Source organism: Ips typographus, linkage group LG6 (assembly GCF_016097725.1).
Source record: "Ips typographus isolate SLU linkage group LG6, UJ_Ityp_2.0, whole genome shotgun sequence".
NCBI classification, from domain to species: domain Eukaryota; kingdom Metazoa; phylum Arthropoda; class Insecta; order Coleoptera; family Curculionidae; genus Ips; species Ips typographus.
The window spans coordinates 2615244-2628038 of record NC_138427.1 but is presented as its reverse complement, the minus strand read 5'-3'; the positions used below and the strand labels follow the sequence as shown (position 1 = coordinate 2628038).

The following is a 12795-nucleotide window of genomic DNA, read 5'->3' as shown; positions in this document are numbered from 1 at the left end:
AAACTAGAATACTATTTAATTAGAGAGTCATGTTATAAATAACAGTCAAGAAGCTGAAAAACACGTTTTGTCTCGAATATTGCTAGAAAACTATTTTAAACTAAAATTATTGCAGATTCATGCGCATACTGGTTAAAGCTTGACAGTTTTGCCTTTTGTGACAACTACTTAAACAGTCACGTGACAACTGTCAAAATAATGATCAGAAATCTGAAAACCACGTCTTGCCTTAAATACTGCATTTTTACAACTTTATACCCCGACTGAGTAAAGTGTGACGTTTGTTAATGAATGAAACTAGAATACCATTTACTTAGTCATGTGACAACTGTCAAAATAATAGCCAGGGAGCTGAAAAGCACTGAAACTGGTTGGATTTTTGGCACAATTTCAATTACGCAGACAACATACAAACCCAAATACATTTTTAATAAACCCCAGAAAAGTTTGCGCCAGTTTCGGACATGCTTTTTATATTCTTCAGGTTCAATTTAATCTAATATGTAGCCCTTAAACGTTGCAAATTTCCTTGGTAAAACAACCTTAAAAGTTCCCTGCTTTAAATTACAGAAGCTAACTTGATTTTGGAACTTTTTGTCGGTTTTCTGTCGGTCCCGAAAAGAGATTTGTGCTCGGCACCGTTAGTTGCTAAGCTTTTAGAGGATCTGGTTAAAATCTGTAAATCTAGTCGTTAGCAGAAGATAAATAGTTTAGTGTAAACCAATCTTTACGAGTGTTTAACTTAATGATGAGATTATTTACTATATGAACTGGAAGTAACGTTGCAGCTTTACCTAGTGGGAAAAATGTTTGAGCTGTACATTTTCAATTTGCCTAACATAAAATCCAATAACGTCATATCTTCAGGGAACCGAATCATTTCACATTAACTAAAAGTAGCCGCATGGTAAAAACACTGCAAAGACGGAAACCTCTCGGGATAGTGTGTTTTTGTGCCCAGGAATGAGATTTATGGATTCGGGTCGGAAATTAGACCCTGGCGGTGTTGAACGTGGCGACATTACGGACGTAGAAAAAAAGGGATATTGAATTAAGGCTTGAGACATTTTAAATTGCCTTGAGGCTGGAATTTCATTATCGACATCGTTTCGATATTAAGCAGCCCACGACCAAAATATTATATAACAATAATTAAGTTGCTGAGCTGTGGAGAAAATGGGAAAGCCAACTTTAAACATGTCAAGTCAAAAATCATATTTTTTGAGCATGATATGAATAAGCCGGCTGTGAATAAATATGCAAGCTACATCTGGAAATAACGGGCGTCCAGTGCAGACATTTTTTATTTAACAGGCTAACGGGCACGTCATTCAGACGGAAAAATCGTTTTCACAAGAAATATTCAGAACACGTTCTTACTGGAACGGAGTGTTAACGCTTTTGAGTCATGACCATAAAACTTGAGGTTACTTGATTGATATCAGGTGTGATACGGCTATATTGTATGGACTTTCGACATTACGTATGGCAGTCAGTCTTAGTCATAAGTCATTTTATATTTCCTTCGAATACAAACTTTTTAAAATTTTTGGTTTACTCGAAAATCCAATAACATTAGCAACGATCACTCCACATCTAAACTCCAGGCTCTGACTAAGTGTAATATTCACAATATACAATAAAAGATTTTGAGGCTTTTTTTTTGTGTCACTTTTTCAAACGAATGTTATTGGATCCATTCAAATATACGTATGTTGATATTTCAACGGAAAATTTGCTTGCGCTTTGTGTATAACCGCAGATATTTTTAATATTGAAAAATGTTTACAGACTTTCTAGAGCTTTTCATTAGTAAACTGATAAATTAAATACGGGAGTACGATTCTATTTTTGTAAATTTCATTCACTGTGATTTTATTATCACACTCACATAAATAAAAAATTCTAAAATCAGTTGTCCGGTCAATCATAACTATAGAATGGAATATTTCTATACGAGATTATTGGTTAGTAGAAACTTAAATTTAATAGAAATTTAAATGTTTGTTCAATAACTGGAAAATTTTAATTTTTTTTTTGGTTTTAAAGGGTTCCAATGCACAGCAAAGGGCATATTTATACCAAAGAACCCTAAATTAGCTGAAATAAGCGCAAAAAAAGCAGTTTCAAATTTTTGATTTTTCAAAAAAATTGAAAGAAATTTGAGATACTGTATCTCGGTAACATGAAGAGCTAGAGAGGCAAGTTTTGACTCATTTTGTAGTATTTCTTAATCTCTTTCTAATGACGGTTTAGCGAAATTAATTGGAGTTCAAATAAAAAAGTTACAACCTTTCAAAAATTGAAGAAATGAAATTTTTATTTTGCCCTCTAAGGGTTCCAATGCACAGAAAAAAGAATATTTATTCCAAAGAACCTTAAATTAGGTGAAATAACCACTACCTATACATTTTACAAAAATTGGAAAAATGCCATTTTTTGTCAAAATTTTCAAATTTTTTTTTTGCTCCCAAAAGGTTCAAATGATCTAACCAAACCAGTATCTCTAACTTTCAATTTTGTTTCAATCTTTATATTCTAGACAGAGTGTATAAAAGAAATCATACTCTAGTAATACAGTAAAGCTTCTTTAATAAAATTTTTAAGAAACGTTAGTTTATAACTAAAAGTGTGAAGAATTAATTCCGTTGGTGTAAAAATTACTGCTCGAAACAGACAAAGCAAAAGTGAATCGACATTTGAAAAGATGATTAATCCAGCCCGAGTCCGTGTAAAAAACTGACAATATTCTGTAGGTGACGGCAAAATGCATTTTATTCCAGTTGATGGTTTATTTCAAATATAAAAGCGTCCTGGAGGGCAAAAAAAAAATTGCAAAGTGATATAAAACATTAGGAGTAACAGATGCAAATCGAACAAAAATAACGAATAGATGTAGTCAAAAGGACCGAAAAATTCCCACTCTCAGCAAACCCCACTTTGGTAGATACAAAATTTATGGCGCTTTTAGTGTTGAATACGGCTTATTTTCCGAGCTATATTGTTTCTGGGAGTTTATATAAGCTGCGATAATACGTCTGTCGAAATATGCTGTTTTGTCATCGTTTCACTGTCTTGTTCTCCCTCATCCTCGTGCGAAGACCAAACAGACTGATAACAGTGTGTTTTAGTATAGAATGAAGATTGATTGATAGAAATGAATCCCGAGTTCTTGAGTAAAACATATCACTTTAGCTATGCATAGGAATGGTTTTATCATCGATTAAATAATAAAGTTCGTTACCAACTTAACATTCAGTTTTAAATCCGGATATTCATATCAGCATCCGCCAACAGACGAGATTTATGAGATTCAATCCAAACTACCCACTTACTATCAGCTAACATAATACGGATATCGGTTGAACTTTTTCAAAGTTCCTGCAAAAACTCTAGCAATAAATCGCATTAGCTTTTCAACTTAAGCCCTTGGGAAAGTAGCTTTTATTCTGTAATCGTTTACGCCCAAACGGTTTATAATCCAATCGATAAAATTAATTTTAAACCGAATTTTCGCTCTCAAAACTTTTCCTTTGACCTTTGGCACAACTTTAACCAAACTGCTTTACTCCATGCACCTTCCATGTCCCATAACAAATCAATCAAACTTTGATCGGCCATTTGAATTATTAAAAGAACAAGGGTAAATCGCATTAACATACAATGTAACGAATTTCCAAATCCATTAAGCTAATATCGGACATAAAATATACACGTTTTTAATTGAGGATTTGACGGGTTGATCCTACCGATCACACATGTATCACGTTTTAGGTGTTCGTGAGAAGCTGAAGTGCTCAAACCCTTATCAAATAATTTAAAGTCGATCGTTTACATGACACCTCTATTATATGAATTTAATGAGGTGTAAACGTGTCCCAAATTATACCCGAATATATACAGCTCTAAATAATTTCCCAACTAAGGGGGATTTGTCATTTTGAGAGAAATGTGTTTCTTCGCAGAGGTTTCAGCAATTTGTATAAGTTGGGGATTCGTGCTTAAAGTGGGTGATGAAGTAAGCGCTATGAATATTAATGCCGATAATGGATTTGATGGAGAAATAAACTCGCAATTGGATCATTGGTTTAGCAAGAAACCCATTACCGGTCAGGTTTTATAAAGAAAATTCATAGCCTTGTTTTTTCTCCATAGTCTAATAAAACATCAGCTTGACAAGCATGAAACTTTATACATCCATTTAGTTATATACTAAACTGATTCGGGACCTTCTTCTCCTCAGTATATAATAGTAGCACAACAGCTAGAAATGCTTTGTTATCGTCGTAGAGAGGATGTAAAAATTTTATGGCTAATGGTAGAAAAAACAAGCTCAAATTCACTATGAAAACAAGAGAAAGTTTTTAACATATTTGGGGCAAAAATACATAAAAGAAACAACTTTCTTTCCTAGTTATAGCAAAATATAAACTAAATAAAATAATACGTAGCTTTTAGGATTAATAACAGAATATGGGAAATCAAATAGAAATCCTAGTTTTCGTCACTTTGACGGCATTACTCGGAAACGTGTTTGTTCCGAGCTCGAAACTAGCGTGATGAATACTAAACACTAAAACGTCTATAGCACAACCCCAATACACAAAAATCTACAAAACTTAAAAGTGAGCGGAATACTGATTATCCAGGAATAGGTACGGGCGTAATTTGGAACATGTGCCTTTTCAGCCAATACGGTTTACATGGTAAACAACGCATATATCACTTACGTCTTGTAATTTATTTTGATGTGTTTTAAACGAGAATCGGTAAATTGAAATGTCAATGGGTTCCTTAGTTCTTTTATAAATGCTACATACGAAGAGATAAAAACTGTTACTTACGTTACTAGTGTGGTATGAGTATTTTTACAGTCACAAGTAGGAAGTATTGACGAGGTGGTAGACTAAAGTTATGAGAACACGAGTCTATTAATTAGCCATACCACACGAGTAATGTACATTACTTTATATACAATCTATCCAGAAATTAGTCATTTTTTAACTTTCGCTTTGAGTTACGTAATGAGAGATTTTATAGCACTAGTGTGATAATGAACATTTTAATGTACTTTAATGATGATTTTATTACAGTAGTGCGGTAAAATCAGTTAATATAACACTAGTGTAGTAAAATCGAACATTACGTAACTCAAAATAAGCTATGGTCTCTGAAAATTTAAAACCACTCTGGGAAGGTTTAAGATACTTGTAGAGGATTTGGCACTTTTTAGAAGATTCTTAACAGCATTTAGAAGTCTATGGAACTTTCAAAATGTTTCTTGAAGCCTCTGGCAATTTAAAACAGTTCTGGGAAATTTTGGGGAGACTTGTAGAGGGCTCTAGAACTTCAGAATGTTCTCAGTAGTATTTAGAGGTCTTTGGCACATTCAAAATAGTCTTAGAGGCCTTTGACAATTTAAAGCAACTTTGGAACAGTTCAAGACACTTGTAGAGGTCTCTGACACTTTTTAGAAGGGATGTGGAACTTTAAATATGGTCTAGAGGTCTTTGACAATTTAAAACAGTTCTGGGAAAGTTTATGAGAGTTGTATAGGGATCTGAAATTTTTCAGAACGTTCTCAATAGCATTTAGAGGGGTATGGCACATTCAAATCGATTCTAGATTGAAGAGGTTAGGTTAGGGGGGGTTAGGCTATAGAATTTTCTAGGTTGTTCAGTCCCCAGTGAATGAACCCTGTACAAAATTTTCCGAATTATATTCATTACGTTTTTTCTATAATGGGAAAGCGGTGGTTTTGACCACCCTGTACTGTTAGTTACAAAATTATTATTTTTTATCTTTTTCAATTTGATAGCTGACACATACAGCGCAGAATTTGGTTCACACAAATGATAAGTGCAGCTTTGGCTACTTTACAGCTTTATGGTTGCACTTTTCACAGTTGTAAAAAATGTTTACAAAATTCATGTAAAATAACTTTGAGGAAGTTGAAAAACTGCACTGAAAAACGATTTACATAATTTAAAATTTAATATCTTTTGGGGGAAGGGTCTGTATTAAAGCCCCTTATAGTTATTTTACATGAATCTTGTGATTTAAAGAGAATCTAATACTTGAAAATAATGAACAACATCAGATTTACTTAATTTTGAGTTTAATCTAGAATAAGATAGTAAAAGTTTAACTAATCATAGTTTTTCGCTGTTTTTAGAGAATACAAATTAATGCTTCCAGTTTGGTGGTGCAAAGTGTCTCCTTCAGTTCATGGGGTTGAATATAAGTCAAGAAGTCATTTAAAATATTTATATACAATAATACTTTACATTAATTACGATTTGTTTTACGGTCTTCAATAATAAATTTCCTTTAGATTCTGCAGCAGGTACATGGTTACTTATGCAAGCCTTGGTACTTTAAATTATTAAACATTGCCTGACTATTCTAGAAGCGTTAACACAGTTAAATAATAAATATTTGCATTCAGCAAGAGTAGAAATAAAAAACAATAATTTTGCTTATTATTATCATTGTGTTTTAAAGTTTCCTCGAATTCATCCAACCAACTAGGGGTAACAAAAGGCGCCAATGTTACACGAGCAAATTAGGCTAAAAGCATAAGCAATTAACAAAATTAATGTCACCAAAATTTATGACGCCAGCACGAAACCAAAGTTTAGCCATTTTTCAATCTAAATTAGCCGAAATGTCTTCGAGAACCCGGGGACTCCACTAACAAATTGTTTATGTTGAGACAACGCCGCATAGCAATAAAATTGTAGCTGACAAATTAACCTCAAAATAAACTGATGACGGGAGAAAGGGAGAGAATTTATAATTTGCATCTCTCTCATCTGTAAACACATGATGACAATTAATCAAGGAGGAATGCGGTGTTTGAGGAGGCGAACGAGAGAGGTGGTGACATGTCGGGCTATAATCTGTCTCGGCCTAATTGAGCCTCATATTTATGGTTTTACTAAACCAGCCAGGTTTCAATTGTAAGAAAAAAGTAATTTTTATTTCAAAAGCTGAGGAAATTCAGGTTGAAATTTTCATCTTATTAGATATGCACCCATCCAAAGAAAATCGACTTTTCAAAAATAATTTACCGAAATAAATATTCCTTTCATTTCGTGCCGAAATTGCCCGGGCTGGATAGCGCCATTTCATTACAAAATTTAATTTCATTTAAAATGCAGGCAAATAAATAATACCCGTTTTCTCATTTATTTCATTGATTAATGAGAAGAACAAAATTAAATTAAGTTTTCCACAATAAAACTGTGCGGCGGTATACGAACAAGGAAGCCCATAAATGTTTTAAATTAATTTGGGCCACCTTTGTGGGCTTCAGCTACAATATATTGTTATGGTTTGTGCTTCTGTTTCAAATACAACTAAACCAATTAGTTTAATTAGGCCCTGAGATTGTTTATTTCCGAAAAATTGTGAATTGTCCTTTTAATTATTCAACTTTCCAAGAAAAGAGCGCTTTTTGTAGTGTAAAAACAATGTTGTAAAGGATTTTGTTCCAATTACAACCCGGAGGGGTATTAAACTTAATTAGAACACTTTCTGAGCCGTATCGCAAAATTTCGATAAAGGTATTACTAAAGTACGTAATTAAAGTTTTATGATAGTAATTTCTCCAGGTAGAAGGTTAGGCGTTTCCTTCATAACGCTTGATTTATTTGCAATCAAGTACGACATATTAAAGCCATCGTTCTTCAGGCCTTATAAATTGCACCGTTCTGTTGAATCGGATAAGCCCACTCGTAATAAAAAAAACACTAACTAATGAAAATGGCAAAAATTGTCCGTTGTTTTAATCAACTACGAGACAAGTTCTTATCTTAAATGAATTTTATTAAGCAAAACGGAGTGAGCTGAGTGGCAAATTGTTCTTTCGGAATTGCTAATAGACGTAATTTGCCGACTTAATTTTGATGAATTAGACGATGTCGTTGTAGTTAGAAACAAAACCTAAATGATTGTACATTTTTGAGGTACAACAAAACTTATAAAAAAAAAACAAAACAAATTTCATTTTATTTTAATGACATGGACTTAACACTTCCAGGGTGTTCAAATATACATACAAAACCAACTAGATTCTTCGGCAATTAACTAATAATGTCAAGGTATCAAGTTTGACATTTTAAATGAGATATTCTGTATATTATTCTACCTTTCAATACGCTATTTGATTCTAATTATTTTTTTATAACATTTTCCTAAACTTAATTCTAATGGTTTATGTTAGTCATTAATTTCTATTTGTTTTCGCTCAACTATAGCCCTAGGAAAATATGTATTGCTACGTCACTGGAATTAGTAGAAAATGTAAATTTTAAAGATAGCCTAACAGAGTCCTGAGCGAAGTTTGTTAATAAGAAAATTTGTTGTACATTATAAAGGGTTTCTCAAAAAGAGTGTCTTTTTGCTAAACGTAAAAAGGATAGAAAATACATTTTTTCAAATAAAACACCCTGTATTTGTTAAATTTTATAAAAAGCCATTAAAATTCCTTTTAAATTATATGTAAAAATACCATTTTTGTCAAGTGCAATTTGGCATTTTTTTTGTCTTTGAAAAGTGCCATTGCACAGCAAAGGGCATCACTCGGAGGTTTCAGACACTTTAAGATGTCCATTAGAATGTTTCAGACGCCTCTGGTACTTTCAAAACGGTTTGTAGAGGCTCCTGGCATTTTCAAATCACTATTAAGGCTTTTCGTACGTTAGGGTGTCCATTAGAATGTTTCCTGGGCCTCTGGCACTTTCAAAATAATTCTTAGAGGCTTCTGACACTTTGAGATGTCCTCTAAAACTGTTTCAGAGGCCACTGACTTTGTTAAAACGGTTTGTAGAAGCTTCTGGCACATTCAAATCACTATTAGAGGCTTCTGGTACGTTAGGTTATCCATTATAATGTTTCAGTGGCCTTTGGCACTTTCAAAATAATTCGTAGAGGCTTCTGACACTTTGAGATGTCTTTTAAAATATTTCAGAGGCCACTGGCTTTTTAAATCGGTTTGTAGAAGCTTCTGGCACATTCAAATCACTCTTAGAGGCTTCTGGTACGTTAGGTTATTCATTATAATGTTTCAGTGGCCTCTGGCACTTTAAAAACGGTTTCTAAAGGCATCTGGCAACATTTAAAGTCTCTTAGAAGGTTTCAGAGGCTTCTGGCACATTCAAATCACTATTAGAGGCTTCTGGTACGTTAGGGTGTCCATTAGAATGTTTCCGAGGACTCTGGATTTTTTAAATAATTCTTAGAGGCTTCTGACACTTTGAGATGTCCTTTCAAATGTTTAAGAGGCCACTGGCACTTTTAAAACGATTTGTAGAAGCTTCTGGCAGACTATAAATCACTATTAGAATCTTCTGGTACGTTAGGATATCCATTAGAATGTTTCAGAGGCCTCTGGAACTCTCAAAATAATTCTTAGAGGCCTTTAAAATGTTTCAAAACATTGACGTTTGATAAATTACATTTTTAGCTTTTGGAGTGTCGTACCTTTTAATCTCAATAAGATAAGAAGAGCAAAACGGCTTGCATGTTCTTAGGTATCTTAACTTTTTGAGATCTATTGCGTGGTCATATTAGAAAATTCGACAAGTGTCAATTTTTTTCCTCATATAAAATCTTTGACACCTGTCAAAATCAAAAATATCACCAAATGATAGATCTCAAAAAGTTAAGTTAAGAACATGCACAGGGTGTTCCAATTAAAATAAGCAAGTTGACACCAACTTGTGGCAGAAAGAAGAAAATATTTTTAAAACGCACTCATCAAATTTCTATTAATATTGGATAATAATAAACTTTTAATAAACGGTTTGGGTGACTAACCCTGTATCATTCAAGAAAATTACAATAAAAAAATAGCATCTTGACTGACACTGTGTATAGTCTATTTATTGCAACGTTTTAAAGAAAATGACTTGTTTTATGTCGTTTGACATGCTAAAAATAAAAGTTTAAATTAAGGTTTCAAAAAACACAATCAAAGTAAGTTATTCATAATCGATGACGAAAAAACCGGCGTCGTAGCATCCCGAGCTTAATTAAATTTTCCTCGGCATAATGGAAATTAGCTTTCAAGGCAAGTCGCGTTGTTCGAACTAGTGCTTAGACCAAAACAGAAACAGTTTGGGATATTTAACTTTAAAATTCAATTAAAGTTTTGACGATTTCTTTGTAGTTACCGTTGCATTTTTAAGTTTTCGATGTTTATTTTAAACAGAAAAGACGCTCAGAATTCGTTTTATTTAAAACGTCGACTTTAATCCAGGCGTTTAGTCTTGTTTTGGTGTTTTAAAACTTGCCAAAATGAGCAGAATAAATCCCGGTTCTGTGTTAAATTTTCTATTCTCCCGGTTTCAACCAATTTTATGTGTCATTACCCCCGCAATATTTCGAAATAGTATCGCTAACTAATATCACACAATTTCGTCTCCGCTTGGAGAAATTCGTTAGCATATTTCAATGGATAGCCAAGTGCTATGTGAAGCGAGTAATATTTATTATCAAGTAAAATATCCCAGCTAGGAAAATATGCGAAGTAATTTCTGTATTGTAATGCACTTGGGAACTCGCTTCGTATGGAAAATTGGTCATTACAATTTTGATTGTCTGACAGTACTGTCGTTGGACTAAATTAACAAAAAACGTGTTCGGCTAGAGTTTCAACTAATTTTAGTCCTTTTCGGTTGGCTTTCACGACTAGACAATTCCATTTTCAAAGTTGAGTAATTCCACTTCATGTCTGAAAGGCTTTTAAAACGGAACAAATTGCTAGATTGGCCTTGGGAGACATTTTTGTTTGCCAACTATAAAGTTACCTAACTGAATAAATCAATTAAAGTCATATCTTGCATTCTCTAAATATGAATTCAAATTTAAACAATTTTCTTTACCGTCAAAACTGCTACTCATATTATTCTTGCTAATAAAAAGTGATTATAAATTAATCGGTATTACTATGAAACGTTGGAAAGTTAAACTTTTCGCTATTTTTGCTTCGCCTGAGGACAAAAACTCTTGAAGTCTATTTCATTTTATTCTCTTACAAGCCGTAGCCGAACGAAATCAAACTTTTTCCAACGCTCGAAATACGATTTTTCCTAGATCAGCGAAAAATGGCGAGGAAATAAAACTTTATGTTTGGTCGGTTTCGAAATTTCCATGCTGTTAATTCAAATTTAAACAGAAAAAGCAAGTGCTAAGTAACTTTTAATACACGTGTGGGAAATACACTCGAGTTGAGTTTTCCGTCGCTTATTAAACTTTACGAATAAATAAAGCAACTTTTAATAAAGTGGGTCAGCCAAACTACAATAGGAAAATGGTGCGGTGTGAACTTCGGTTTAGGATGAAATGTTTCGAAAACCGTTTACACCCTAAAACACCATTCTGGTGACTTTATGGAAATTCGTCAGGGGAACAGATTTCTACCAAATTTAGGCCTCGGCTTTATGTCGCTCCAACTTTAGAATGTTTCGGTTTAGAATAATAGTTGCCCAAAAATGGAAATGATTTCCAGATCCGTACTAACCGCTACTAAAGAAGGAATATCTAAATTGTGAAGGTTTTAAATCCAGTTGCTACCTAAATTTGAGAGCGAGCGTTTTATGATGATTGTTCCTCATCTAAATGGTATAAAGAATGAAGAACAAAGCCGTCTGTAATTAGAATAATCTTTTGTGCATTAAACCTACCTTTGACTGAAACTAATGCCGGCCGTGAGTTTTTATAATGAGTATTCTTTGTTGTATTCTGGAGAAGAGTTTCGATGTGCTTTACGTTGGAAATGCGATTACGTTTTTGTCCCTGATACTCCACGTTTATAATCCTTTCTTTTGAAGCCTTCTGCTTTATTGCGAATAACGATAATTATAATTTCAGAATAGGTGCCGGGAAATTTCCAAACTTCCACGGTCTTTTTGTTTACTGAGATATTTTAAATTCAAATTTCCACTTTACTGGTTTACGGTGGTATGCTACAATCTGTTGCTATATTTCAAAAATAAGTTTGGTTAACTGCTGGATTTCAATGTTCGTTCAATTTGCATATTCAAACTGTTCTTCTAATTTTAGTTGTTGATTAACACCTAGTCTCTAGATGCTTATTGATTTACCAAGTTTGGTTAATTATTGGCTAGTAATTAGAGGTAAAAGTTACTAATTTAATTAACATTTGCAAGAACTTACCTCTGGCTCAGCGCTAAGGGTCTCATGGATTATGGTATTAGCCTCTATGGAACGTTTTCGAACTCGTTGATGTTCAAATAAGTAGAAGCCCTTCAAACTTCCAATCTGTAAGTAAAAAGTTAATATGAAACTTCTATTTAAAAAATATGAGAAAATTTACTTCAAACATGTACAAATGGTAAGGTTTGTTACGTATTAAAAAGTAAATAGTAGTAAAGTAAAAATAAACCGTACTAATGTTCTTACAAACGCAATTTTCAGTAAATTGACATTTTTCTACGTATAATGACACCACAAAATTATATCATTCCACAGAAGAAGAATTGTAAATTTGTATCTAATTTAATACACCTACTTTTGTCAATTGTTTTCTTCTCTGCAATGTAACTTTACATTAATTCGGCTTGGTCTAGCGAGGAATAACCGAACACCACTTTAAAAAACGTGACAGTGTTTACAGCTTAAAAAAAATATTGTCACGTAAGGAGTGGCTAAAGTCCTGTTCCAACTAGGGTAAAATATGCTCGTGTATACTTTTAAGCTCAGCTAAGCCACAGTACAGTTAGAATGTGACAGTTTAGCTACCAATTGTCATAGTTAAAACAAAACTTA

The 12795-nt window shown here is 33.2% G+C and overlaps 1 protein-coding gene across 4 annotated transcripts in view; it reads right to left on the bottom strand.

Annotated features, from left to right (window-relative positions):
* Positions 1 to 12795, bottom strand: part of LOC145730705 (furin-like protease 2) — a 139199-nt gene that overhangs the window by 54306 nt on the left and 72098 nt on the right. For all 4 annotated transcript variants that reach the window (XM_081982056.1, XM_081982057.1, XM_081982055.1 and 1 more), the window contains one exon: positions 12184 to 12288. In XM_081982056.1, coding sequence (XP_081838182.1) covers positions 12184 to 12288 — 105 coding nt within the window. The remainder of the gene's footprint in view (positions 1 to 12183; positions 12289 to 12795) is intronic.